General features: G+C 42.0%; 2 protein-coding genes across 5 annotated transcripts; one reads left to right on the top strand and one right to left on the bottom strand.

Annotated features, from left to right (window-relative positions):
- Nucleotides 1-911: 911 nt before the first annotated feature.
- Nucleotides 912-13625, top strand: LOC135091374 (mannose-1-phosphate guanyltransferase alpha-A-like). 4 transcript variants are annotated; one of them, XR_010262482.1, is made up of 11 exons: nt 912-1139; nt 1903-1929; nt 3151-3349; nt 3801-4030; nt 4617-4770; nt 5247-5345; nt 5752-5923; nt 7604-7719; nt 8310-8458; nt 9546-9700; nt 11383-13625. XR_010262482.1 is itself a non-coding variant. In XM_063988973.1 (10 exons), the coding sequence occupies exons 1-10, from the start codon at nt 1097-1099 to the stop codon at nt 11481-11483; spliced, it is 1290 nt and encodes a 429-aa protein (XP_063845043.1). In that variant the 5' UTR covers nt 915-1096; the 3' UTR covers nt 11484-13625. The 4 variants fall into 4 exon arrangements, 2 of the variants coding, with proteins under 2 accessions (XP_063845043.1, XP_063845044.1); XR_010262483.1 differs by lacking the exon at nt 1903-1929 and having other exon boundaries at nt 913-1139; XM_063988973.1 differs by lacking the exon at nt 9546-9700 and having other exon boundaries at nt 915-1139.
- A 4238-nt stretch (nt 13626-17863) lies between these two features.
- On the bottom strand, nt 17864-25920 carry LOC135091372 (uncharacterized). The gene is made up of 5 exons (XM_063988969.1): nt 25763-25920; nt 23087-23754; nt 22457-22583; nt 21856-22020; nt 17864-21208 (listed from the first exon to the last, which is right to left on the bottom strand). The coding sequence occupies exons 2-5, from the start codon at nt 23258-23260 to the stop codon at nt 19053-19055; spliced, it is 2622 nt and encodes an 873-aa protein (XP_063845039.1). The 5' UTR covers nt 23261-23754; nt 25763-25920; the 3' UTR covers nt 17864-19052.
- Nucleotides 25921-27640: the final 1720 nt, after the last annotated feature.

Genomic DNA, 27640 nt, shown 5'->3' with positions numbered 1-27640 from the left:
TCTGGGAGGAGAGGGAAGATGGGGGGCTGTGAAACCAAACCACAAGGAAACTAAAACTGACACAAAGGGAAATTAATAATCATAAACTCAGTGAGAGAACCGTGCACTGAGAGAAGAAAGAAGGAAGGAAGGAACAGTGTATACAATCCAACATTTTAAGGCTAGTTAAAGTTACACAGATTTTTAAAGGTATTTTATGGTTCTGGTGAGTGATTAACAAGATTTCTACATTACTAAGAGGAGAAACAGTCTTGAGAATCTAGCAAATCATCTCTGTGGCCTTTGTAAATAGTTGTGCTAAGAGAGCAAAGCATTTCAGAAAACAGACCAGAGCAATGCCAGTCCCTACACTCAGTGGCTGGCAAACTCTGGTGCTTAGTAGAGCAGTAAAGGTACTATTGAAGAAAGTCTAATCTGGTATAAACTTCAGATGAAAATACAAAACTGCGTCTTTTTTATTTGATGATCTTTTTTTTTCCCTGTCAAGAAAGGGAAGAAGAAAGGATAAGAACAAGGGAAAGAAGAAGAACGGATAAGAACAAGGGAAAGAAGAAGAAAGCATAAGAGCAAGGGAAAGAGGAAGAAGAAAGAAAAGAAAAAGGAAAAGAAGAAAGGAAAGAAAAAAAGAAAAGAAGAGGAAAGGAAAGGAGAAGAAAGGAAAGAAGAAAAGAAGAAAGGAAAGAAGCTAGGAAATGAAAAAAAAGAAGAAAAGGAAGGAAGGAAAAGAAAGGAAAGAAGGAGAAAGGAAAAAAAAAAGATGAAAGGAAAGAAGAAGAAAGGAAGGAAAAAAGAAAAAATACATAGAAAAGAACAAGAATAGAAGGAAATAACAAGAAGAACAAGGAACAAGGAACAAGAAAAAAGGAGAAAACGAAAAAAAAAAGTAACGAGTTAAATCATTGAGCCGAAGCCGAACCCGCAAGCTTCAATGTAAACACGAGACGAGACAGCGAGTGAGGACGTGGCAGGCGATAGGTGTGTCTGTACGTCTGTCTTCCTGTTTTGCTGACTTGCACTACCTCACGCCACCACTGCAGATACACCGCTAACACTTGTCTTCCGAAAATTGAAGCTCCCAAGCCTCTAATCAGCCGCCATGATGCTAAAGGCAGTGATCCTGATAGGGGGGCCGCAGAAAGGTGAGAGGAAACGGGGTGTAGGTTTGGGGCATCGGGGTATTAGTGACATTGCTTCGGTCATTGTCATGGGGTACTGAGGACTGATTGCCATTGGGGCTCTTAATATTTCTTCTTATTTTGGTAAACGTCATATTATTTTGGTTTTCTAGATGTGAATTATGTTTTATTGTAGTTGTTTTTTTTATATTCTAAGTTAAGATCGTAAGTTTTTTTGCCATCTGGTTACTGTGGATGTGTTTTTTTGGGGGATAACATTAGGTGAAGTTGTCAAATGGGGCGTATTTTGTAACACTTCTGGCCAGACCTCTACTTTCAAAAGGCTTTAGTTGAAGTGACATGGGTTTTTTAAGGATGTTTCTATGATGCTAGTGACAGATGAATGAGGTTTCTATATTACTACCAGGAGAAACACACTTCACAACCTGGCTAATCTTGGTAGCTTGTGAAATTGGTCATGCAGAGTTCAAAGTTAGGTTAAGTTTGAATTGATTTAGTTAATGTATTGCACTTACATTCCATTTCTCTGCAACTTTTACGAGTGAAAGTCAATTAGTGACAGATTAAATCACACAAAACAAGCAAAGCACCATAAAACTACAGAAACTATATATTAAAGACGATTGAAATAGATTAACAACAAAGTAAATAATGAATGATTTTCTAATGTGTCATGAGGAAAGAGCAGGAAAACTTGACACTAGCACAGCAAAGTAAGTATTATATTACCTCACTGAATGGACACTACAACCGTTGCTCTCCCCAGACATGTTAATACCACGGCTGTTCACGGGTGAGTCAGGGAAGGTGGAAAGCGTTGTGTAGTCAGGCTGTTGATATCCAGTGCCTCTTTACCTCAACCTCCAGACAAGTATAGTTATATATTACCTTTCCTTTCCTGAACCTCAATTTTTATCCTGCCCTCCTTTTGTAAACTTCCTGGCTAGTATAGTTTGTATCCACAGTTTATATCCACTCTGCCCTCCTCTCCTGGCCTCACTTAGGTATTACAGGGACTCGGTGTGCCTCTTTTAGTTACTGCATTAGTGTGTCCTCAGGCAAGGCAGTGCTATAGGTATGTACTACACTCTTGGTAGTAAGTTGAGAGTAAAGTTCATCATTCACTCTTGTTTCTTGAGTATTGTGTTTCCTTCAGTCTTACATCCTGTGATTCAGAATGTAGTTGTTAGATTCTCTGCAGATTAGAAAGCTTGAAGAATACAGGTTTTTATGGTTTTCAGCTTGTATCTTTACTTTATACTTACTTTTACTGTGATTCATCAGTATCTGTGTCTTTTGCTCACTTTTTTGTAGGGAGACAAACAGGCAGAAAGACAAATCAACAGATAGACAGACAGATGGATAGATCAACACATAAGTATATAGACAGACAGACAGACAGACAAATGAAAAGACAGATTAACAGTCAGACAGACAGACAGACAGAGAGAAGAAACTAGATGTGACCTGGAAGAGAAGAGGATAAGATATTCCTATGGTGTTTCCTCCTCCTCCTCCTCCTCCTCCTCCTCCTCCTCCTCCTCCCTGTATGTATTCACTTGAAGGAATAGTAATGTAATCTTTAGCCTTAATCCTTTAGTTTCATTTGTAATTCTTGTGCAGGACTTACTAATATGACACAATGGTATTCCCTTGCCAGTTCAGTCATGTAGGGAGTTTTGTTTATAGGGAGAGATGCATTAGGCAGTAAGGAGCTGTTTATTCAAAGTTGATAGAGGTGATGGTGTATTTCAGATCTCAGTATTAGTGTTTGTTTCATTTTAGGAGTAGATACTCGTAGTGTGTTTGTATACTAGATATTAAGTATATTCCCTTTCTTTTTATCGATGTTCTTTGCTAGTGTTTATTTGTCCAGAACACTACACATCATTTCTCTCATCAGTCAGTCATCCCTTGTCAATCTTCCATCAGTTCCCCCTCATCACTCCTCCCTCACCATTCAATCACCCCTTACCAGTCCCTCCCTCAGCCTTCACCCCTGACATTCCCCCAGGCACTCGCTTCCGGCCCCTCTCCCTGGACGTCCCCAAGCCCCTGTTCCCAGTGGCTGGTCTCCCCATGGTGCAGCATCACATTGAGGCCTGTGCTGCTGTGCCTGACATCCGGGAGATCCTGCTGCTTGGTTACTTTCCGGCACAGCAGCTCCAGCAGTTTGTGGCCGACATGATTGCACAGTACAAGATCAGAATCCGGTGAGCTGTGGCCTGTGGTTTGTTGTTGTTGTTATTGTTGTTGTTGTTGTGTTGGGAAGATTCTTGATTTAGTGAAGTGGATGGTGGTGTTTTGTATTATTTACTTTTTTGAAAAATCATGAATCAATTTTTTGTAAATCATGGTTCACTCATAACTTACTTTAACTCATTCACTGCTATTTGGTACATCTCTCCTGAATCATTAACCACTCAGGGATATTTCTTCTCATTCTACAGCCCCTCCAAACATATACTAGCTAGAAATTGCAAAATCTATGCCTTTTCATCCTTTTCTTTCTTGCAGGTGTTTATAAAGATTTCATACATTGATTTCAGTGCTGTGAATTGTTCCATATTGCAGTGAACAGGTTAAAAAGTATCAACACTGTATAAATTAAATACCTGTGTTTATCAAAAGCCCACCACTGACTAGAGATTTCCCATCCTACAGTTACCTGCAGGAGTACCACGCCCTGGGCACAGCAGGTGGCATCTACCACTTCAGGGACCAGATCAAGTCGGGCAACCCTGACGCCTTCTTTGTGCTGAATGGGGACGTGTGCGGCGACTTCCCTCTGCAGGAGATGCTGGACTTCCACACGGGCCTCGCTATGCCCTCCCTCATCACCATCATGGGCACTGAGGCGACACGGCAGCAGTCCACCATGTACGGCTGCATTGGTGAGTATGTGGCTGGCCTGTGTTGTGTGGTGGTGTCCTTCTGTGTGTGCCTGGCCTGTGTTGTGTGGTGGTGCCCCTCTGTGTGTGTACCTGGCCTGTATTGTGTGTTTGTATTCTTTTAAGTGTGTGTTTACTGCTAAGCTTGTGTTAAGTGTTTGTATCTTCACGGTGTAGAGTCAAGTTTATAATGCTTTATGTTTTTGATGCCAGATTAAGGTTTTCCTAATCCCTTTATTGCTCTGTTCATGTCCTGGTAATATTGAGAGCTGCATAGGAACTTAGTTTCCATGGACTGAGAGTAAAGAGAGAATGAAAGATTAGTTGTTTTTTGGGGGGGCTACAGATTTAACATGCTTTAGTGCAGGAATAAGAGTCTTGAGAGGTCGTAAGGCATTATAGGGAAAGAATATCAGTCAATGAAATAGTTAAGTGTGTGTTTGGCTTGGTATACTTTGCTAGATATTTACAATTTCACAGGATTGAGTCAAGATGATGCTAAATTGAGGTGTTCTCTTGATTTACGTATACTGTAGTTGACGTGTTCTTTTTATTTACGCATATAAAATCACATCCTACTCTCTCTCAGTGGAAGACAAGGAGACGCACCAGATCCTTCATTATGTGGAGAAGCCTTCTACCTTCGTGTCGCCGCTCATCAACTGTGGCGTGTACATCTGCTCCCCGGACATCTTCAAGCGAGTCGGGGAGATCTTCAACTCAAGGCAGGACTTCTACAGCAGGTGAGGCAGGGAGGGTGACAGACAGGCAGAAAGACAAGGAGGGAGAGAGGCAGGCGGGAAGACAGGCAGGCAGACAGAGAGACAAGGAGGGAGAGAGGGAAGTAGGCATGCAGGGAGACAGACAGAGACAAAGAGAGAGAGAGAGGGAGGCAGGCAGGCAGGCAGGCAGGCAGGGAGACAAGGGGAGAGGGAGAGAGAGAGAGAGAGAAGATAATGCATGCAAGAAGGAAGATTGACAATGGATAAGATAGAGGAGAAAAAGGAGGAGGAGGAGGAGGAAGAGGAAGAGTACAGTTTGCATTACAGGAGGAAGAGGAGGAAGGAATTGGAAGAGTAAAATTTGAATTAGAGGAAAAGGAGAAGGAAGAGTACAATTGTGCATTAGAGGAGGAGAAGGAATAAGAAGACTACAATTTACATTACTAACCTACTCCTCTTACTAATCTTCCCCTTGTTTCTCTCCCTGTCCCCTGCAGCACTGATGATGGAGAGGCCACAGAGAGCATTCAGCTGGAGCAGGATATCCTGATGCCCATTGCTGGTACAGGGCAGGCCTATGTGTACACTACTGATAGGTGGGTACATGTGTGTGTGTATGTGTTTGTTCAGTTTTTTAATGTGTGTGTTTGTGATTAATTGTTTACTCTTCATGTTTGTGTCACTGTCATAAATTAATGGGGCTTATATTTATATGATGGTAAGGACTACTGCTACTACTATTACTACTACTACTACTGGTACTACTACTACTACTACTACTACTACTACTACTACTACTACTACTACTACTACTACTACTACTACTACTATTACTACTACTACTACTACTACTACTACTACTACTACTACTACTACTACTACTACATCACTATACCAACAAGAACAACACTACCACTACCTTCACTTGAAACCACGACTAGTAAACAACAGCTTCAACCATCCCTCCACCACCACAAACCTAACCTAAACAAACATCCCCAGGTGGTGGTCACAGATCAAGACAGCGGGCTCGGCTATCTACGCCAACAGACACTACCTGCAGCTCTACCACCGCACCCACCCCTCACGTCTCACTGAAAATGGCCCAAACAAACCCAAGATTGTCGGGGACGTGTACATCCACCCTTCTGCCTCAGTAGACCCCTCGGCTGTGGTGAGTCTGGTGGGGGGAACTGTGGTGTGGTGGTGTGGTTGTGTTGGTTTGTGTGCCTGTCTTTTGTGGAGTTTGTGTTTTGTTTGTTATTTTTCAGTATGTTGTTTTTTATTATTATATTATTATATGAATCAACGAAGGCGACCCACTGGAAAGCATGAATGCATAAACCCAAAGGCCCAGTGGGTGGCACTTCACTGATAACTGAAGGTTTAGTAACAGGAAGAAAGCATAGAATAGGAAGATTTGGAAAGATCTAGTAGGTAGAGTGCTGAGAGAGAAGAAAAGTATTCACAAGTTTTTAAAAAGTTTCACAGTTACTAGCATTGACAATCTAAGTGGGAAGTGTATTCCAAAGTCTGACCTGTACCTGAAATGAAATGCAGAAAAGAATACTTATATAAAATGTACATATGAATAGAAAAAAATGTGTATTCTATGTCATAATTTTTGTATAAGAATTTAATTATGATTTTTATCTCAACTAGTCTCCAGAAAACTCTAAAAACTATTTTACATATGTATAATGGTTCTTTTACAAGTGAAAAACATAACACAGTAATTAGGGAAAATTTCTTAAAATTTAATTTTTTTCAAAATTTTTAACGCAGGTCCGGACCTGTACAAAAAATTAAAAAAATTTTCCGATGAAAATTTTTTATCAAATATTACAGATGATTGAATTATGAAATGCAGAAGAAGAATACTTATATAAAATGTAGATATGAATGGAAAAAATATGTATTCTACGTGTCCTAATTTTTATATAAAAATTAAAATATGAATTTTATCTCAGGCGTTCTCCAGAAAACTTAAAAGTCTATTTCACATATGTATAATGGTTCTATTATAAGTAAAAAACATATCACAGTAGTTAGGGAAAATTTATTAAATTAAAAATTATTTCAAAATTTTTAACGCAGCTCTGGACCTGTAGAATTAACTGAAAAAAAATTTCCGATGAAAATTTTTCATCTAATGTTACAGATGATTAAATTATGAAATGCAGAAAAAGAATACTTATAAAAAAATGTATATATGAAAGGAAAAAATGTGTACTCTACATGTCGTAATTTTTTGTAAGCATTAAAATATGATTTTTATATCAACCGTTCTCCAGAAAACTCAAAAGTCTATTTTATATATGTATAATGGTTCTTTTATAAGTGAAAAACATATCACAGTAGTTAGGGAAAAATTTGTAAAATTAAAATTAAAAAAAATTTTAATGCAGGTCCAGACTTGTGTGTGTCTTTCATGTTGTCACTGTTTTCTTTGTTTTTTCAGTCAATTCTTATCTCCTTTAATTCTCTGCTTCTTAAGTCACTCTTCTTCATTGTTGAGACTTACTTTCCTTCTTTTCCTCATAAATTCTCTCTCTACATCTCCAAAAACCTACTTTATCCTCTTCGAAGCTCCTCCTACTCCTACTAAAGTCTCTCTTCGTCCCTTACAAATCTCACATCCTTCTGAAATAACTCTTAATTTCCCAAAACTTACCATATCCTCTTCCTCTTCTCACTCCTAAAGTCTCTCACAGTCATCTAATATTCACATCCTCCTTCACACACTTCTGCTGCTGCCTCTCCTAACAACACACTCTTCATCTCCCAACACTTACCTTCACTTAATGCCACACTCTTCATCTCCCAACACTTACCATCACTTCCTTCTCTGCAGCTTGGTCCCAACGTCAGTGTGGGCAAAAACGCAGTAATAGGAGCTGGCGTGCGCATCAGGGAGTCTATCGTGCTGGGCAACTCTACCATACAAGAACACAGCTGTGTCCTCTACACGTGCGTACTGCGTACTTCTGTGTGTGTGTGTGTGTGTGTGTGTGTGTGTGTGTGTGTGTGTGTGTGTGTGTGTGTGTGTGTTTAATTCACTCATCCTTTGCAGCCTAATAAACTCTAGAGTTCCCTGTCTGCTTCTTTGTTTTCTCTTTCCAAGAGGGAGGTTTCAAGACACTTATTCTCCAAATATAAATGATCCTCACTGGGCCTTTTTATCACTCTTTTTTTACCCTTGGCAATTGTTCCTCTTATATAAAAAGTATGAGTTATGAGTAACTTGAAGATAACTTGAGATGTGAGGGAATGGTTGTAGGCATCAATGTATACTTGTAGATAGTTTGCCTTGGTCATTCCTAGACTATATTGCTTGGTAGATTTTAATTTTACCTACATTTTTTCCAGTTTTGATTTTACATGCATTTTTTCCATATGCACCTTGCACTGCCCTGGGTTGTTGGCTGAATATATTGACAGATTTTAACTTAACATGCATTTATCTTTATCATTTATGTACCATACCCCACCTGACCTTAATCCTCTTGAGTTATATGCATTCTTCCTCTTCCATACTTCACCAAACCCTAATATTTCAGGGTTGTTGGCTGGAACTCCACCGTGGGGGCGTGGACAAGGCTGGAAGGAACTCCGTGTGACCCCAACCCCAACAAGCCCTTTGCCAAGATGGACAATGTGCCGCTCTTCAACACGGAGGGGAAGCTGAACCCATCCATTACGATTCTTGGTGAGTGGAGAGAGTGACACAGCACCTCAGCACCCCAGGCTGGCCAGCACTTCCCTGTAGTATCTCTGTGGCTTGTACTGGATGGCTGGGTAGTAGATTAGTGGAATAGTGGATGTCTAGAAGGTCTTGTCTGTGTGTGTGAAGAGTTTATATATAGCATTGTCTGATGTGCTCTGTTTTTCTTTGTCCTCTCTCTCTATATTCACTTTTATGTTTTGGTTACTGTCTGTTTCTGTGACTTCCTGGTTAGATAAGCTCATGGTTGTTGTGTGTAGTGGTCTGTGCTTGCCTCCACGTGTGTTTGGTGAGATAAGGTCATGGTTGTTGTGTGTAGTGGTCTGTGCTTGCTTTCCTGTGTGCTTCTCATTTAGAATTGTCTTATTTTTTATTCTTTTATCTCTCACCTTCCAGTGTCTTCCTCTTAAAGCATCTCTGGATATCCTTGTGCTTATTCCCCCTCTGAGTGCAGGTAGAAACAGTCATGTGTGTTCTATAGTATTAGGTTATATAGAAACAGTCCTGCATGTTGTAGCATTATTAAGTTATTAGGGACAAACCTCTTTTCAATGTATAGTTGTGAATATCTTTTTGGCTAAGCTTTTTGATGTCTATATTCTGCGTATTACTTTGTCAAGCTTAATTTTATCATTCATTTTTCTTTCTGCAGTGTAAGGTTAAATATTTATGGCAGCATTAGTTCATTAATTTATGTTCAGTAATAAGGCTGGTGTGTGTTAGGGTGAGAGATGGTGGTGGTGAGGGTGTATGTCAGAGGCAGTGGTAAGGCTGTGTCTAGGTGAGGAGTGTGTGTTTGGGTGACAGCTGGTAGTGAAAGAATTAAGATGTTATGTTAGAATGTAATAAGGTGTTGAGTGTGTTAGGGTGAGAGGGTTGAGATGTATTATGCTAGAATACATTACCAGGTGTGTGAAGTAAGCTTGAAGTATGCTGGGTCATGTTAGGATGCATTATCAGGTGTGTGATGTAAGTTTGAGGTATGCAGTGAAATAGCTGAGGTGTGTGAGGTAAGCTTGCAGTGATGTGTGGTGTAGCGAGACAGCATCACCAAGGGTCTCCTCCACTGCAGGGAACGACGTGAGGGTGGTGTCAGAGGTGGTGGTGCTCAACTCTATTGTCCTCCCTCACAAAGACCTCTCCTCTAGCACCAAGAACGAAATCATTCTCTAAGTGCAGTTAGTGGCGTCTTGGTGTCGGTCTGTGGCTCCTCGCATGTTTAGTCCTGTGAGAGCTTTGTGTGTGTGTGTGTGTGTGTGTGTGTATAACTAATCTATATTTTAGTCTTGGCTCTGTGGATCCCTTTGTTTTTTTGTTGATTTGACCATGACTCTGTAGGAAGTATAACATGTAGAAGATAGATTCCCAGCTCATTTCTTTATCTTGTTTTATGTCTTTTAACGACTTCAGAGACTCAACCATTTTTTCATCCTGTTTTTACATATTTTCATCACTTTAAGGATTCTTAACTTTTTTTACTTTGTCTTTTTATGTTTTCAGATCACTTTACAGATTTTCAACTCTTTTCATCTTGCTTTTAGTTTTCTTATCACTTTTCACTTGGACACATTAGAAAAGTTGTTCATGGTATTAGAATTAAGAATATTTCTGCGGTAAGTGCAGCACAAATGTTCTTAGAGTGAGCTGTAGAATATTATCGACTGTCAAATAACCTATTGATATGCCAGGCTGAGATCTCAGGTAAAGGGGACTAAATAGGACATCACACCATCACAGTGTTGGAGTAGAGGCATGGAGGAGGGATTCCTAGGCACCTTGCTGCCTTCCTTCTGGTCACCTTTCACCAGTTGATAGATGAAGTGATGGAGGGTTGGAAGGGTTGCAAGTTGACATGACAGTGGCAGTCAGTGTGTCCTTGGCAGTTGCTAATAGTTGTGATGAAGCTTTGCTGTGTTATATGTGTGATGAGCATGACTATATTTCACATTCCTGCATGGTTTTGTGTAGTAAAAACTTTGAATCATTTGTTAGTGTAACTTATCATTCTCTTCCAACTGCCTGCATACTTCCAATATTCATCCCCGAGTCTTGTGTCACTGAATACTGAATGTGTTTTCTCATTTGATTTGTAATGAAAATGTAAATCAGTTACTTGTGTGGATCATCACTCAGTAAATCATATCTTAGCAATAGGTCTGTGTGGATCAACACTCAGTAAATCCTATCTTAGCAATAGGTCTCATCTCTTTCTCAGCTCAACAATTGCTGTGTAGGTCATTGCTCTTCTCTTGATTACTGTCTACTATTTCTTTCTTCTCAAAAACAGAAAAAATTGATTTCCTTGAATATACATTTTCTTTGATACATTTTTTGCATTTGTGAAGGAAAAGAAACTATCAAACAACACTATAGCAACTGGATTATTTTGTGAAAAAATGCATACTTTTAGTCTCACCTCACATGCTGACTGTCCTGTCTTTCATCATATGCCCATATCAGAAAAAGATTTCCCTGTGGTAAATAGCAAAGACCACAGTTATGCTAGGGTTACCAGAGAGAACCACCCTCTCATCAAGAAATACTGTGAATTAGGAGCAAACTGACGAACTTTGAGCCACAGACCAAGCACTGTACCACGGAGCTCCCTGGTCTCTCAAGATCCAACCACTTTCTTTTCTTTGTACAACTTCCCTCATCTGACCTTCCTTGCTTCTTTCCCTCGTCTCACACTCCATGCTTCTTTGCCTGCACACTGAGCCAAGGTACTGAATCTCCTGTACTCCTGCAGTTTTTTAAAACACTGAGGTGAATCACAAATTTTAGGCACTCAGCTTTTACTTTCTAGGTAATGATAGTCTGCCACCTAACACCTTACTTCCTTCAAACACTACCTTAGTCCTGCATGCCTCGGAGTGTTGCCGAGTGTTACTGAGTGTTGTTCCCCGCAGGGTGCAACGTGACTGTGCCGTCGGAGGTGATTGTGCTCAACTCCATTGTGCTGCCATACAAGGACCTGCCACATAGCTACAAGAATGAGATCATCCTGTGAGAGGCTGTGGGATATGAGTGTGGTTGTCTGTGTTTGTCCTGTGAGGCTCATTTCAGGTTAATGTATGGTCATGGTCAGAAGGCAAGCAATGTAACACTCACTCTCTCCGTCTTTAGTTTTTCTTCAGTCTTAGTCCTCTGATCTGTTTGGAATCTACCACCTGCCAGGTTTTGTAAGGAGACTATTAGTAGATCAGAGGACTTGAAGTGGAAGGAAGATGCTAAACACAGTGTGAGTGAGTGCAGTGCGTCTTGCTGCTCATGACCACTACTGTGCCTCTTTGTATGTGTGTGTGTGTGTGTATTCTTGTGTTTGTAAGTGTGCATGTGTGCTTGTTATTCTTGTGTGTGGTGAAGTATTGTCTTTGAAGGTAGGGATCAGCTGAGGTATTGTCCAGTTGTTAACTTATTATCTAAGGAATGTTATAAGTATATATTTTTGACACATTGTTGCTCTTCTAAGCTTTAAATAAGCTCTTGTCACAGACTAGAAGATGGAGATGGTTGTAATGTATCATTGCAAGAGCTTCTCTGTACATTTCCTGTAGTGTTGGGGTGTGTGGGCAGGCAGTGTAACTTTGTGTAGGCAGTGCAGGCTTCCTTGATGCAGAGAATTATGTGTTGCCTGTTAGTCTTCTGCTCCAGTGCAATAGTAACTTAAATCTCCTTTGGTTGAATATTTTTGTAGTGAATTATGATCATACGTAGTATGTGATATTAGTATATAGCTCTTAAGATGCATGGTGAATACTGACTGTACAGTTATCTATCTTCAAGATGTTAATCAAGAAACTGGACCTTTTCATCATGTGGGCTTGCCTTCCTCAATGTACTCTGTCCCCATTTTGAGTACATTCTTGCCTCATGTCCTTCCTCCATTCTGTACTGAACTATCTCTGTACCATCAGCTTCATTGATTTCAGAGAAATTGAAAGAGGTACTATGAGGAAGTACAGAGAGAGGACAGAATGGAGAGAGTAAGGAGAGACCAGGAGGAGACATCAGAGGATCAGAATGTACTGAGGGGGGAGGGAGTGAGTACATTAAGGAAAGCCTTTGGATGGGGGGAGGAGTGGGAGGGAGGCAGCTCTTTCATGGAGAGGCAGTGTTAGAGGTTTTTATTATTTACAAGGCCAGGAGGACAGAAGGAAGGAAAAGTACAGAATAATTAAATTTTATTTTTGTATCAATAGTCTCCACTACAGCTTCTCAACCTGTTTCTCTCCAGTGTGTTCCCAAATTCGTGTGTTCATTTCATTCCTTGCCATCAAGAGTCTTCCTTTAAGAGATTCATTATTGCAAGTAGTCTTGACCCCTCCAGCATCAGGTTAGTACAGGAGGGGGCATCCAGTCCTCTAGCTCAGGAGATGGTTAATCCACACCACACCACACCCAAACCGTGGTCAAGGAAGTTCAGTGTGGGAAGTGAAAGAGTAAAAGGGTTTTTATCTTCCTTGAAAACCTGATCTTCCTTGCATGAGAGATGGCAGAAGCTGTGGTAAGAGAAACTTGCCTGCAACTGTAACTATTCTTCAATTTTTGAGTAATTGATAAGATTATAAAATATAAAGTCAGGGAAGGAGCAAGAACATTGAGTTAACCAAATTTAAGCATGGCTTGTAGAGGGATTAATTTACAGCAACTTGCAGCTGAGTGAAATGTGTATCAAGTGCCATTTCATATATGAACAATCTTACCTGATGCCTCACCATTTCCTCATTGCACTACAATAAATTGTCAGCACTTACACAGGCCAGCCTATGGAGCTCCCCTCTTGTTTTCCCTTCTCCTGGACATCTGAGATATCTTGCACAGCCACTTCCATCCAACCGCTCTGTGGGATTGGCGGCAGCGGCAACAAGGACAGTCAGGGTAACTCCTTGGTGGAATGTAGGGCATCAGATTTGTTAACTTGGGATTGCAGCCACAAACACTGCCTTCATACTCGCCTGAAAAAAAATAAATAAATAAAAAAAAATACCATAACCTTCAAGGTTTGGCTGCACTCGCAGGCAACAACTCCCAACATCACTGGCAACCGCTCTGCAGTGAGGTACAACACCATGTATTAGACTTTGCACAGCAGCAAAGTTGTGTTGCATACTGTGTTCATTCTAAGATTTGCTAATAAAAAATTTGTACTTCCAATCTTTCATTTCTCCACCCTCATCAGGCAGTACTAAGAGTGACTCAATACCATTATCACAAATAAGGACCCTGACGTCAATCAAAGTAAGATTCAAAGATATTGGGATCCAGAGTTAGGGTGACATTAAAAGCAGAATGGACAACACCAGTGTAAGTTGAAATACAGGAGAGGTGAGGAACTGCAAGAATACACAAGTAGCGACCAGGATTGTGGAGTACCAATAGATATTAAGAAGTTAAATACATTGATTGCAGTGGTAAATTTTGGAATAGTTATGTAGTTTATGACTGAACAAGAAGGAAAGAACTATTCACCATGACGTGTTGATGAAGCGTGTACTTGGTAAGTACCTAAGTCTGAAGAGAATGTTGCTGACAAACAGCAAAACTATGACGCGTGTGCACCCATGAGTAGAGTACTATTGGGAAAACTCTTACCTGGTAAAAGCCTGAGTGATGAAAATGTACTGTCCAAACCTTAGAGCGGGGCGGCGCTGGCGTGGCGACGGCGGCCCACCACCAGACACCGGGGCCTCGGCCTGCTGCTTCACTTAGGCGCATGGTACTCCATGAAGCGACTCTGGACACTTGACAGGACAGGAGACGGACATGCAGCTCCTGGCCACTTGAAATAAGCACCAGACACACATTACTCTCCACGAGGATTATGGAAATCACCTCAATCCACTTATTTCCAGACCGACTATTTCTCTGCAAAATATGACGCTTTTCACATCGTGAACTACACAGTGGTGGTATCAGCAGTGAAATTAATAACCTTACTGAATGTAAATCTGATCTGGTCTAGCCATCAATGAAAACGCTGTCATTTCATTATCTGTCTCTACAACTAAGTTGTCTGGTGGGTATTTAAGAGCAAGACACTACTGACTTATCGTCGAACAGACTACCAATTTCTAGCCGAGAATAGTGCCCACCAGACACTACTATACTTTTTTTTTCGTGTGTACCATTACATAATAAGTACAAACATACAGCAACCAGGTACACATTACCCCACTCGCTCACCTGTTTCTCGGCTGAGTGCTGCAATCTTCACGGAAGACAGAAACGCGAGCCTGCACGGGGTCTGGGTGCAGCCACTCACCTTCGTCGCTAGCACACCGGCTACTGCCCACAAGCGACGCTGCGTGGGCCTCCGTCCATGCGCATCTGCTTCGAAGCTTCAAACATATTCCGAGAGGCTTTAAGTACAAAGTAACAACAATATCATACTTACCTATTGCGGTAAAGAACTACTTTGTCATGGAAAAATCTGCCTGTAACATGGCGCTGAAGCAAAGGGAATAGATTTATGAGAATGCCACATGTGTGCATGAGCTCATTAACATGAACTTCGAAGCACGTGAACGTCAGCTGGCCAGGACAGAAGGAATGGGAGTGGGGGCCGAAGGGAACACAGTAATTAACCATGATAACTTAACCAGCCACTCCCAGCCTTCACCTCCGCACAAACCACAACACGGTACAGTCTGATTCATGAAACAAAGAAAGAACACAAATACAGAAATTTCATGACTATTGATCTTTTTATTTCCAGAATACAGTAAGCTTTTCGGAATAGAAACCCAACTCACCCCTCCCCACTCTTGTGTTCTTGTCCCTCCTAACAACCTGACGCCACACGAACAGTAACAAGTAAACATTTGTCTTCCAATCACAATATTATTATATTATTAAATTGAATAAATAACTAGACATGAATTTTAACTCCACAGAAAATAAATAGATAAATAAATAAAATAAAGGAAAATCATAAAATAATTAAAAATAAATTCTAAAACAGTAGTAGTAGTAATAGTAGCGGTAGCAGCAGTAGTAGTAGTAGTAGTAGTAGTAGTAGTAGTAGTAGTAGTAGTAGCAGTAGTAGTATTGGTAGTAGTAGAAGAAGTAGTAGTAGTAGTAGTAGTAGTAGTAGTAGTAGTAGTAGTAGTAGTAGTAGTAGTAGTTATATTAATAATAATAATAATAATAATAATAATAATAATAATAATAATAATAACAATAATAATAATAATAATAATAATAATAACAACAACAACAACAACAACATTAAATGCTAAATAAATAAATGTGAAGAAAATAGATAAATCAAGTAACAAATAATGAAATCTTGCAATGTTATCCCAAATCAAATGAATTAATGTCCAGTTGGTACCAAATGGATTAATTACACTCAATTAAATCCTCTAAATTACTCCGTCACTCGTTCTCCTACCTGATGTTTGCGCTAACACATTATTACTACTACCACGCCTGCAATAATGACCCCGTTGCATGGCGCATTAAACCAATCATTACCTGACAAACTCACTACTTTTAAACCCGTATTCTGAAACGCTTTGCTCTCATCACAACCGTTTTTCAAAGGCCACAAACATGATTAGCCGGGTTCTCAAGAATGTTTCTCCCGTTAATAATGTAAAAATCGTGTTAATCTGTCACTAGAACCATTTTTTTAACACATCCTTATAAACCCGTGTCACTTCTATTATTAGTCTTTTGAAAGTAGTGGAGGTGCGTTAATAATGTAAAAATCGTGTTAATCTGTCACTAGAACCATTAACACATCCTTATAAACCCATGTGACTTCAATTACTAGCCTTTTGAGAGTAATGGAGGTGCGGCGCGGAAGTATTTCAGAATATGGGTGTTATTGTCACTGAAGCACCGTTTAGCGAATTCAACAAGTCCTTACTCGCTCCCATCACCCTGGCGAGCTTTTGCCTCCCACACAACTTTTTATCTTCCTCTACACAGCACATTCCAAATCACTCAAGCTTTATGTGATGTTAGGGCTCATTAGCTCGTTTCGTAGAATATGACACTTTTCCTTAACATTTCATTCACCGACAAACTTTCCCTCTCTCTCTTAATCTCACGGTTGTCATCCCATCTTTCTTTTTTGAGTTATCACAGCTTCTCTTACCCTCTTTCTTCCCGTTTCTTTTCTTTCGTAACAACAGCGTTCTCTCTCTCTCTCTCTTAATATCACAGCTCTCTAACTTAATCTCGTCTCTTTCTACCAATTATCTCCTTATCTGCTTCACCACAAAACACTAACTACTGTACACAACCTTCATTACCAACACAACCCTTTCGTTGACACACACTCACACACTAATAATCAAAACACTGTCGTTTCCTCTCCAAGTATTAACACATTAAGCTTATCCAAGTGTTTACCTGATAAAGAAAACACCTGCATTCATCTTGACTCGTCCACGCATTGACGCATTTTGCATTCAGAACGCTTCCTTCTCTCACCACGATTATTTTCAAAGGCCACAAAGATGATTAGCCGTGTTCTCACGAGTATTTCTCCTGTTAATAATGTAGAAATATTGTTAATCTTCCACTGGAACCATAAAGACACGCTTGTAAATCCGTGTCACTTTAACTAGAGCCTTTTGAACGTAGTGGAGTGGCGCAGAAGCGTTTCAGAATGTGGTTCGTTTACTTGCAGTCTTTCCACGCCCAGTCATTTCTATTACTGCTGTGATCGTGTTTGGTTACCTTTAAGACCACTGACGATTAATTATTTGCATGGACACAACAGAATAAGATAATAGGTGGATATTGGCTATTATGTTATCCCCATGTTTTGTCTTATAAAATCATCTATTTACTCCTTCCTATCACTTGTTTCACCTTTTAGATTCTCTAAATCCCATTCAGCATTTCTCATTCCCTCCACTATATCTTGCAGCTTTCCCTTGTATGTAACTCTCTTTCAGTGTATTTTGATGGTGAGTTCAAGCAAATAACTCTCAGCATGGACCATATTCTGAAATGCCTCTGCATCACACCACAACTGCTTTCAAAAGGCTATGTTACAGCTACATGGGTTTTCAAGGGCGTTTTTATTGTTACAGTGGTAGATTAACATGATTTTTACCTATTATCAGGAAAAACACACTTGAGAACATGAAATAACTTTTTTTTTTAAATTGTTAATGAGAACGCAGTTTCTGAATACAGTCCTCTCTCAGTACTCATCTCAAATTTGACAAGAGTCCCTCTCTCCCTCAGTTTACAACGTACACCCATTCTTCTTCTTCCCTAAACTTACAGATCCTGATGCCTACTTTATCTTTTTTTTAATTTTTTTTTATGTAGGTCTCAACAATGATGGTATTCCTTTCCTCCCTCCTTCTCTCCCTCCCTCCCCTGCCTCTCTGGCCCCGGAGTTAGGTTACAAAAAGCTTATAGTACCAGATCAGAGTATATAAAATAAACACTGACCCTGCTGCTGATGCTGATGCTGATACTACGACAGACACGGGACGGTGTACACCAAGTAATATGTAGTAAAAGAGGACACACACACACACACACACACACACACACACACACACACACACACACACACACACACACACACACACACACACACACACTACGCTCACATGCCTGACTAGTTTTGTTGGTCTCTCTCTCTCTCTCTCTGTTTGTTTGTATATAAGTGTGTAGTAGTTTTCATGGTCATTTACAAGCAAGTACTTATAAATGAAGTCACCAAATAGTACATACAGTAGTGGCAAAATATATTAAGGCAATACATAAGGTACAAACATACATACATACATACATACACATACATCTATATATACAAAAATAATATGGAATGAACCTTATAAATACATATGTAAAAACTTATAATTTGAACGACAAACATAATCACATACATAACTCTCACTGGGAGGGAAATGATATACAATGGAGAAGTCAGGGAGAGAATGTGTACAGTGGAATGACAGTGGAGAGATTTAGGAATGATGCTAAGTAGTATACACCTCTCTCTCTCTCTCTCTCTCTCTCACAACAAGCTTGATATAGTGTGTACATTGAGATACCCAATGACTGCTAGCTATATTATTGTCTTTTAGTCACATGAGGGATTGCTTCTTCTCACACACACACACACACACACACACACACACAGGGTCCACGCCTCACACACACGCTGGGCGGAATGCTGTGGGCGTGGTGGCAAGATGGCACAGAGGTAACACAACAGCAGCTTGGTGGAGCGAAGGCTGTGGGTGTACAGAACGTGTCCCCTGCTGGAGGGATGACAAGGGCAGTGAGAGGGCAAGGGCCAAGGCTACAGTTCAGATTCCTTCACCATACCAGTGGCTGAGTTCCCTCCTCTGGGGCACGGGTGGGAATACTGATCAGTGTGGGAGGTGAGTGTGGGAGGCAAGGCGGTGAGGGGAAGGCTTGCTGGGCGTGAACACAGAGGCGAGGGTCTGCTGGGCAGCTCCTCTTGCACTTAATGCTAGACACTCCTTTGTGTCCATGAGTGTGCGTATACGAGTGCACATGTGGCGGTGTGTGAGTGTGAACATGTAAGTGTGTGTGTGTACAAGTGAGTGTGTAAAGGGTGTGAGCATGGCTGCTAGTCAATGAGCAGAGCTTGGCCTGCCTCGCCCCCCTCGTGTGACGCGGCATCAGCGGGGGTGAACACCACACTGGCAGAGGGTGTCAGCTCCAGGCTGTCCTCCTCATGCTGGCTGGCCAGCTGGTACCCCACAGGTGCCCCCAGGTTGGGATTATTTTGGCCGGCATGCAAGGCACACACTGAGGCGGAGAGCAGCACAACAGAGGCCATGGCCAGGCCCAGCAGCACAAAGGCATGGGTGGGCGGGTGTCCCATCACCTCGGCCAGCAGGGAGTGGGTGAGGGTGTTGCCAAAGGAGGCCACCACCACCATGAGGGCACACAGGCGGTGGGTCACTCTCATGTGCTGGGCCATCCACAGCAGGCTGGTGGGCAGCACTGGTGCACACCCTACAGCCAGGAACACCACACCTGCCCACACAAAGTCCTGCTTCCCTGATGCACCCACCACCATGAAGGACGCGCCAGCCACTGAGAAGACCACTGCTGCCCCCAGCAGTCTGCCGGGTGGCCCCACACAGCCGGCTGCTGGGATGCACAGGAAACGCACCAGACACACCAACCCCCAAAACACCACCTGGCCATTGGGCCCCTCTTCCCCTCCACCCCAGAGGAGGGGTAGCCCTGAGCCAGTCTCTGTGGAGGCCAGCAGGTGGTGGAGGGCTCCCTGCAGAGCCTCTGCTGCAAACATGAAGGCAGAGAACAGCACAGTGAAGAGCAGGGCGCGTGAGGGGCGGGCAGTGGCCATGGGGCCGCCCTCCTGCCTGGAGCGCGCCTCCCGTGGGTGGTGGCACAGCACCACCACGGACACCAGGGCATCCACCACCACCAGGATGCCAATGCTGATGTAGGCGAGGTGCACCCGTGTCACCCCATAGTCTCCGAGGCGCTGCGCCATGTGCTCCAGGAAGCGGGACTTGTCATCGCTGGCATTGCTGAAGGTGCCTGGCTTGAGGGACGGCGTGCCCACGCTGCTCTCCTCTTCCGGCAGCCTCTCCCGCAGGTCCTGCACCTCGTACTTCTGCACCTCAGACGTCAGCAGCATCGCTTCCTCTCCACCAACCTCCCCATGGTTCACTGCATGGGGCAGGTCATGTGTGGTGATGGTGGATGGGGTGGTAGTGGTAGTGGTGGTGGTGGTGGTGGTGGCAGCAGTAGTGGTAGGGGTAGTGGTAGTAGTGGTGGTTGTGGTAGGTTTAGGCTTGGGTGTGGTGGTGGCTGGACGTGAAGTGACTGGTGGAGGAGCTTTGGTGGTGGTAGTTGCAGCAGTAGTAGAGGTGGTAGTGGTAGGATGAGTTGTTGTAGTTGGGGGAGTAGTGGTAGTAGTGGGAGTAGTGGTAGTAGCAGTAGTAGTGGTTGCAGAGGTGGAAGTAGTAGTAGTGGTAGTGGTAGCAGCAGCAGCAGCAGCAGTAGTAGTGGTAGTAGTAGTGGCAGCAGCAGTAGTAGCAGGAGTAGTAGTGGTGGTAGTGGTAGGAACAGAATTAGTGTGGCTAAAGGAAGGTGGAAGTCCTGTGCTGCTACTGTTGGTGGTGTTGACATTACCACTCTGACCAGCATTGGCAAAGGAAGGAGCAGTAACGGCAGTGGTTCCATTTGCAGAGGTGTTGTGAGCATCTGTGGCTGCAGGAGACTGAGTGGTGGTGTGTGCCTTCTGTGTGGTTGGTGGTGTGGTCGGTGGTAAGGTGGGAGGTGGAGGTGGAGGAGCTTTGGTCCACTTGGTCATCTTGTCATCAGGATCAAGATGGTCACCATTGGTGTATGCTGGCTTCTTCTTGGGTGTCTTGGGGGTGGAGGGTGGTGGCATGGTTGTTGTGGTGGTGTGGTTCATGCTGGATACTGTGGTGGCATTTTGGCATATTCCTCCAGGGAAGGTGATGCAGAGCAGGTCCTTATCATTTAAATTGGTCCAGGTGTGTGGTTCCATCTCCTGCAGTGTTGCTGATCTGGCGGCTCTCATCAGTGCTGTGATCTCTGTGGCGAGTGGCGTGGTGGTGGCAATGGCAGTGGTGGTCTCAACGGGGTGCAGGCCTGAGAAGAAAGGCTGCACCACCAGAGGCACCACCAACGCCCCCAGGGAGAAGCTGAAGTGGAGAGCCTGCAGTGCCGCGCTGCCCTGCCGCCGCCCCCACAGGTCCAGGCACAGCACATTGCCTCCTGGAATGACACACTTTGGCTACTGTCTACTCTCTCTCTCTCTCTCTCTCAGTAACTTCATCATTCACCACAAACTCACACAATGACTAATCTAATCTTGCCACCAATTGATAGAATAAAGCAACGACTGACTGATTCACAGCTATCATAGTGACTAAAGTACCATCTGAGTGCATGGTCTGTGACTGACTAATCAACTGCAAACCAAACAAAATTACTGACTGACAACTGACTTCCTGGCTCACAAGAAAACTGATAAAGTAAATACACTTTCTACCTTACACTTCTAACTGACCTTCTGATTACCTGAACAATTAACTGACACCCACACAAACCAAATGTCTGATCCCATGGCCCACTTACTCCACCACCTTGCCACCACACCCACTGACCACAGACCTTCACATAAAACTAAGACAGCTCCTCCGTTCACCCAACACACAATGCACCACCACACCACCACACCCACTGACCGCAGACCTTCACATAAAACTAAGACAGCTCCTCCACTCACTGAATACACAATGCACCACCACACCACCACACCCAGTGATCCCAGACCTTCACACACAACTAAGAGAGCTCCTTCACTCACCCAACACACAATACACTACCACACAACTACACCATGTGACTCATGGCCATACCAGTGAAAAGGAAGGCCAGACCAGTGCCAAGGGCAGCCGTGGATGCCAGCGTCCACCATAGAGCTGCTGGTACGGTGAAAGGCAGCACTGTCACCGCTGCTGCCACCCACACCAAACTCACAGAGAGCAGAAACTGGCGGTTGTACACCTCAAACAAGACCGAACCTGTGGATAAGCGCATATAAAGAACACAGATCCCATATATTCTAGCTTGGATAAGCATATAAAGAGCACAGATCCCATATATTCTAGCTATGTTGAAAAATACAAGCATGAAGTAAATAGAAAATATTTGTAATCTTAGTGATAAGATAAGTGATAAGGTGTTATGTAAAAGCAGGAGCAGGAAATGGTTATATATAAATATGTCACAAGTAGGGAGTATTTAATCTGACATTTCCTGAGTGAGTGATAAGATCCCCTCTCTTTCTCTCTTTCTCATCACTTCCTTTCTCTATGTATTTCTCCTTCATCCTAAAGTTTTCTGTATGGCATGAGAGAAGCAATGGAGTCACTGTTTGAATGAGGTGGTGAGATAGACAGCAGCGGAGACACGAGTGGATGCTGTAGTGGTGGCAGCAGCAACAGCAGCAGTACCCACCTAAAGCTCCTCCAAGCAGCATGCCGACAGACCGTGCTGTGAACACATGGAACGCTGTGCTCTCGGGAACCCCAACACTCATCTCCAGCTTGATGAGTGGACCGCCGCTCACCGACACACACAGGCCCTGGGATGCACACGAACACACATGAGTTATGTCTCTCTTACTGCAGCACATCATGGTATACTTGAAAATATAGAGTAATGATACAAATACACATAATGACATGAAGAGTAAAGTAATGTAAAAGTAATGATACAAATATACATAAAATAAACACACAGCAGGAGAAAAGTAAGCAAAGTAGAAGTCATGACACCAACACACACACACACACACACACACACACACACCTGTATTCTGAAACACTTGAGCAATGCACTTCAATTTCTTTCAAAAGGATCTATATAGTTGAAGTTATACAGGTTCTAAGGGTGTTGCTGTAGTTCTAGTGAGAGATAAACAATATTTCTACACTAAGAACAGGAGAAACACTCTTGAAAACCTTGCTAATCATCTCTGTTGCCTTTGAAAATAATCGTGATGAAAGAGAAGAGCATTTCAAAATACAACCCACACACACACACACACACACACACACACACACACACACACACACACAGACGTACCAGCCCCAGGAAGGCAATGCAGAGGAACACGGTGCGGATGAAGAGCATGAAGGTTGGGAGGAAGCCAGCGGTTGCCTGCCGACGAGCGCGAGGCATCTTTCCCCCAAGGAGACCTGCCTCATCAAAGACTATGTCCTCCTCAAAAGGGTCGTTGTCCTCAGGGTGGTCAGCCATGGCTACCCAACGCCTGAACTGCCGGTAAATGGTGGTGTGTGTGTGTGTGTGTGTTATGTGATTCTTGGTGGCTTAGATTTTAAGTGTAGTTTTCTTATATTGCTTGATGAGTGTATGTATGAGTTGTGTTTTAGTTTACTCTTGTTATCTTAAAATTCAAATGCACTTTTCTTATATTGCTTGACGTGTGTCTGTATACATGTGTCTGTGTATGTATTCTTTGAACTGTCTCTTGGGTGTGTATCCAGTGCTAATGTGTACATCTACAGCCAGCCAGCTCCTGCGTCACCCAGCCAGCCACACACAGGTACACACTCATGCACAGGCTGGTGGGCTCCTCTGGCCACACACACTGCCCAGATTTCAGAGTTGCTTTGATCAGTCAGTCAGATTTTAGTGTCTCCCATGAGCCAATCACAGCACCAGGTGTGCCTGACCAATGAGAATTCTTGGTTTATTTCGTCCAGTCAATCAGGGCCTTTCTCTCCATGTTCCTGCAAGATAAACAAATATAATTATTATGTGCAAATGTAGGTAAAGGATTATGATTACTTAAGCATTCAAAACAAAGGTTGTGATCAATAATTCTCCCACACACAAATGCAAAAACATATTTCATCACAATGACACATTTCTCCTCATTCCATGGTCATCTGTACACAATAAAACAGGCTACACATTACAAAGTCACTGTTCTAATGTTCTTTCTCTCCTGCAGGTGCTTGTACAGAATTTGTACAGTGCTTCTATAATGCGAGTTGTTCTTTACAGTGGGATCAGTCATTAGGTATCTCCTTAACACTAATTCAAATTCCCTTTTACTTTACTTTAACTTTTAATGCAAGAGGCAGCTGATCAAAAAAATTCTAGAGGGATGACAAGGCTATTCACAAAAAACTAAACAAAAATAAACTAAAATATAAATAAAATAAAATGAATAAATAAACACAGGCCAATATATTAAGCCATGGCATGCCTATCTTTACCCTGACACACACACACACACACAAACTAATCACACTCTGTCCCTCTGTGGAGCCTCTGCCATTGAGACTTTGAGCTGAGGGAGGGAGGCAGAGGTGGCTAAGGAATTAACAAGTCTCCAAGTGTAGTGAGCAGACATCCAAGGCCATCTCTTTACTAATGGAGCCGTGACTGTTTGCTTAACCTTGACTAGCCGGCCACTATACATGCAGTGAGTGGCTGGCCCATTAAACACCCCCATTCTCCAAGGAACATTACAGGGTAGAGTGATAGTTATTCTGAAACTCCTACAGGGGAAGGTGAATCGTATCAACTGAGCATCAAGTGAAATATTATGCCCTAGGATACCAACGTGTTATCCAGGAGTTAACACTGGTATTATATTTTTTTGGAGAGACAATATTAGCATGACCCCAATGGGAATATTGCACTCTAGGATATCAGTGTGTTTTCCTCAAGTTAACACTAGTACTATATACTTTAAAAGAGACAATTAGCTAGCTTTTTGGGGATAATATTGAAATAACATTAGTGTTTTTTTCTTTATTGGAGGGATTGGTTAGATTAGGTTTAGATTCAATTGATTAATTTCACTGCTGATCCCTTCATATGGCGACCCCTATGAGAGAGAGAGAGAGAGAGAGAGAGAGAGAGAGAGAGAGAGAGAGAGAGAGAGAGAGAGAGAGAGAGAGAGAGAGAGAGAGAGAGAGAGAGAGAAGAACCTGAAGAAACAAATAAGTAAAAATAAATAAAACATGAAACTGCAAGACGCACACACATACATGATGCTCCAGGGAATATCAAGCAAACATGCATACATACACATGCACACATGAGTCAATGGGCCATACACACATGAAAGAGGCGCTAGGTGAGACGGTACCTTCTTAGATTTACACCATAATCTCCTTATCCCTCTAACCTAGCCGGGGTGTTGCGCCTTTCTCAACTCCCTCAGGTATACTGACCTAACCTAACCGGGAGCAGATCTAGGGAATTTTGGGAGGAAGTGCCCGTGTCTATTTATGAAAATTATGGATTTTCCACGGACACTCAGAGAGATAAGAGTTTCTTAGAATCCAGTAAGGTATACAAAAATCATATTCTCAGTGTTGTAGCGTATGATGGTGTAAATCTACAATAACATCGGTGAGACATACAGACATACACACATGAAAGAGACGCTAGGACATAAACACACATATACATACATGAACGAGGCACTAGAAAGACAAAACATACATACACACATATACACGAGACGGGAGAGTTAATTTATTCAAAACACACACATACACACGCACACACACACACACGGAAATAAAGATGCATGGCTAAATATTGCACAACACGCCTTCACCTTGCCCAACACACACACACATACATACACACTCACATGATAAGGAGAGATTTACCTGAGAAATCCAATACATACTGAATTTTCTCATCTAACTAAAAACTCCAGCCATTAATCCCCCACTTGGTAACTAATAAGGCAAGGTGGATGTCTTAACTCACCTGTGCGGGAAGAAGGGCCACGGGAAACATCTGTATCACGGTAAAAAATGGAAAATGACAAGAGTACTTCTTCCCGTCAACCTCTCTTCACGTCGTCTGCCGCTAATGGAGATTCCGGGATATTTCTAATCAATTATTTATAACGGCTTTTCTATAATTAATGTATGCTCTCTGTACTTTTGGTTATTTTATCTAATATGCATATGTTATTGGTGTATTAGTAAATGGGTGCTTTTTTGTATGTCGATATTTTGACAATGGTGAGAACAGCCTGGCGTTGTCTGGTAACACTAGCCTGGCCACGCCCACCTGCTCCTCCTCCCCGTGCCTGAATGAATGGCTACTTGTGTTTTCCCGGTGTTAAAAATAAATGCAGTGGAGTTTATGAGAACTAAAGCCTTCCTTCCTGAGACTGTAATGGATATTAATATAGTATAGGATAATGATGACGAATAAACTTCAATATATAATTACTGAGTACTTTTTTCCGTGTTATTTTTTCTCTGGTCTGTAATTTCCTCTTACACCTAAGTTAATGATAAATGACGAATCCACTTTCATTATTGTACTACTTTCTTATCCGTTGTTTATGTTTCTACATGTAGGTGTTTCTTATACATCGTTTTTGTGTCTATATCTGTCTTCACGAATGTTTTATTGATCATATAGGTGATGGAAGCTTTGATTCTTGAATTTATTTATTTTTTATTATGGAAATAGTAAATGGATGACAACAATGAACAGAGTGAGATTATTTCATAAGAAGAACAGCCAAAGTGACGGAGATGTCAAAGAAATTACAAGAAAAGCGAATGAATTGATGTGGCCACATTAAAAGAAGCAAGGGATGTCGGCGAGAGAGAGAGAGAGAGAGAGAGAGAGAGAGAGAGAGAGAGAGAGAGAGAGAGAGAGAGAGAGAGAGAGAGAGAGCATTATGGAGAAGACTAATAAGGAACAGCGACTCGTAAGAACATGGGAAAGGAAAAAAAAAAAAAAAAGGAAGAATAAGAAGAATGAAAAGATGGAAATGCTCTCTCACGATATTTCCTATTTTGTTTTATATTATAAGAAAAAGAAAACGTTATTTTAGTTGTACGTTAAATATACTGTATTCGTAAGACATCACTCGTAGGCAAATCATTTTAATCATATCAACAGCAGAACAGGAGACGATCAAGATATTGTACGACTATTTCAATTAGTTATTCACTCACTTCACACACTTTCTGTTGCATAATTGTCATAAGATAATGTGTGTAGCAACTAGATTTTATTTAACTTACATTTCATCAATATTGGTGTTCGTGTGACTCTCCCTCCTCTCCCCCCCCTCTCTCTCTCTCTCTCTCTCTCTCTCGTTGTTGTAGTTCCATACACCTCATTGTTGATGCTTTCGTCTCATCAATCTATATATATGTCCCCATGTGGCAGATAATAGGTAGGAACGTCTATATTTCAGTACCTAGCTTAGTCATTCCTCTTCTAACGTCCTTCCTTCCATGTCTGCTGGCTTCTCGTCCACTGCAGGCTGTTCTGACAAAATTCCTTGTTTCTTCTCAGTTCTTCACCTTCCCTGTTTATTTATTGATCTATTAATTTATTATTTTACTACCTTTTCATAAACTGGCATGTCTTTACTGTCAAATTATCTATTAGTGTATTTGTATGTGTGGTCTACGTATGGTGTGTTTTTACTTATATCAATGTTTATTTTTTTTTAGTCGTATAGCAGTCTTCAGTTTTAGTATGTTCTTTAATCTACCACTCTCAATTTATCTGCTAGTTTATTGGTGTGTGGTGTACGTACGTATGTTAATACTTATATCAGTATTTATCTTTTAGTCGTACAGCAGCCTTCAGTACTGGTAAGAACTCCTT

This window comes from Scylla paramamosain, chromosome 37 (assembly GCF_035594125.1).
Source record: "Scylla paramamosain isolate STU-SP2022 chromosome 37, ASM3559412v1, whole genome shotgun sequence".
NCBI lineage: Eukaryota > Metazoa > Arthropoda > Malacostraca > Decapoda > Portunidae > Scylla > Scylla paramamosain.
This window is presented reverse-complemented; position numbering and strand designations above follow the sequence as displayed.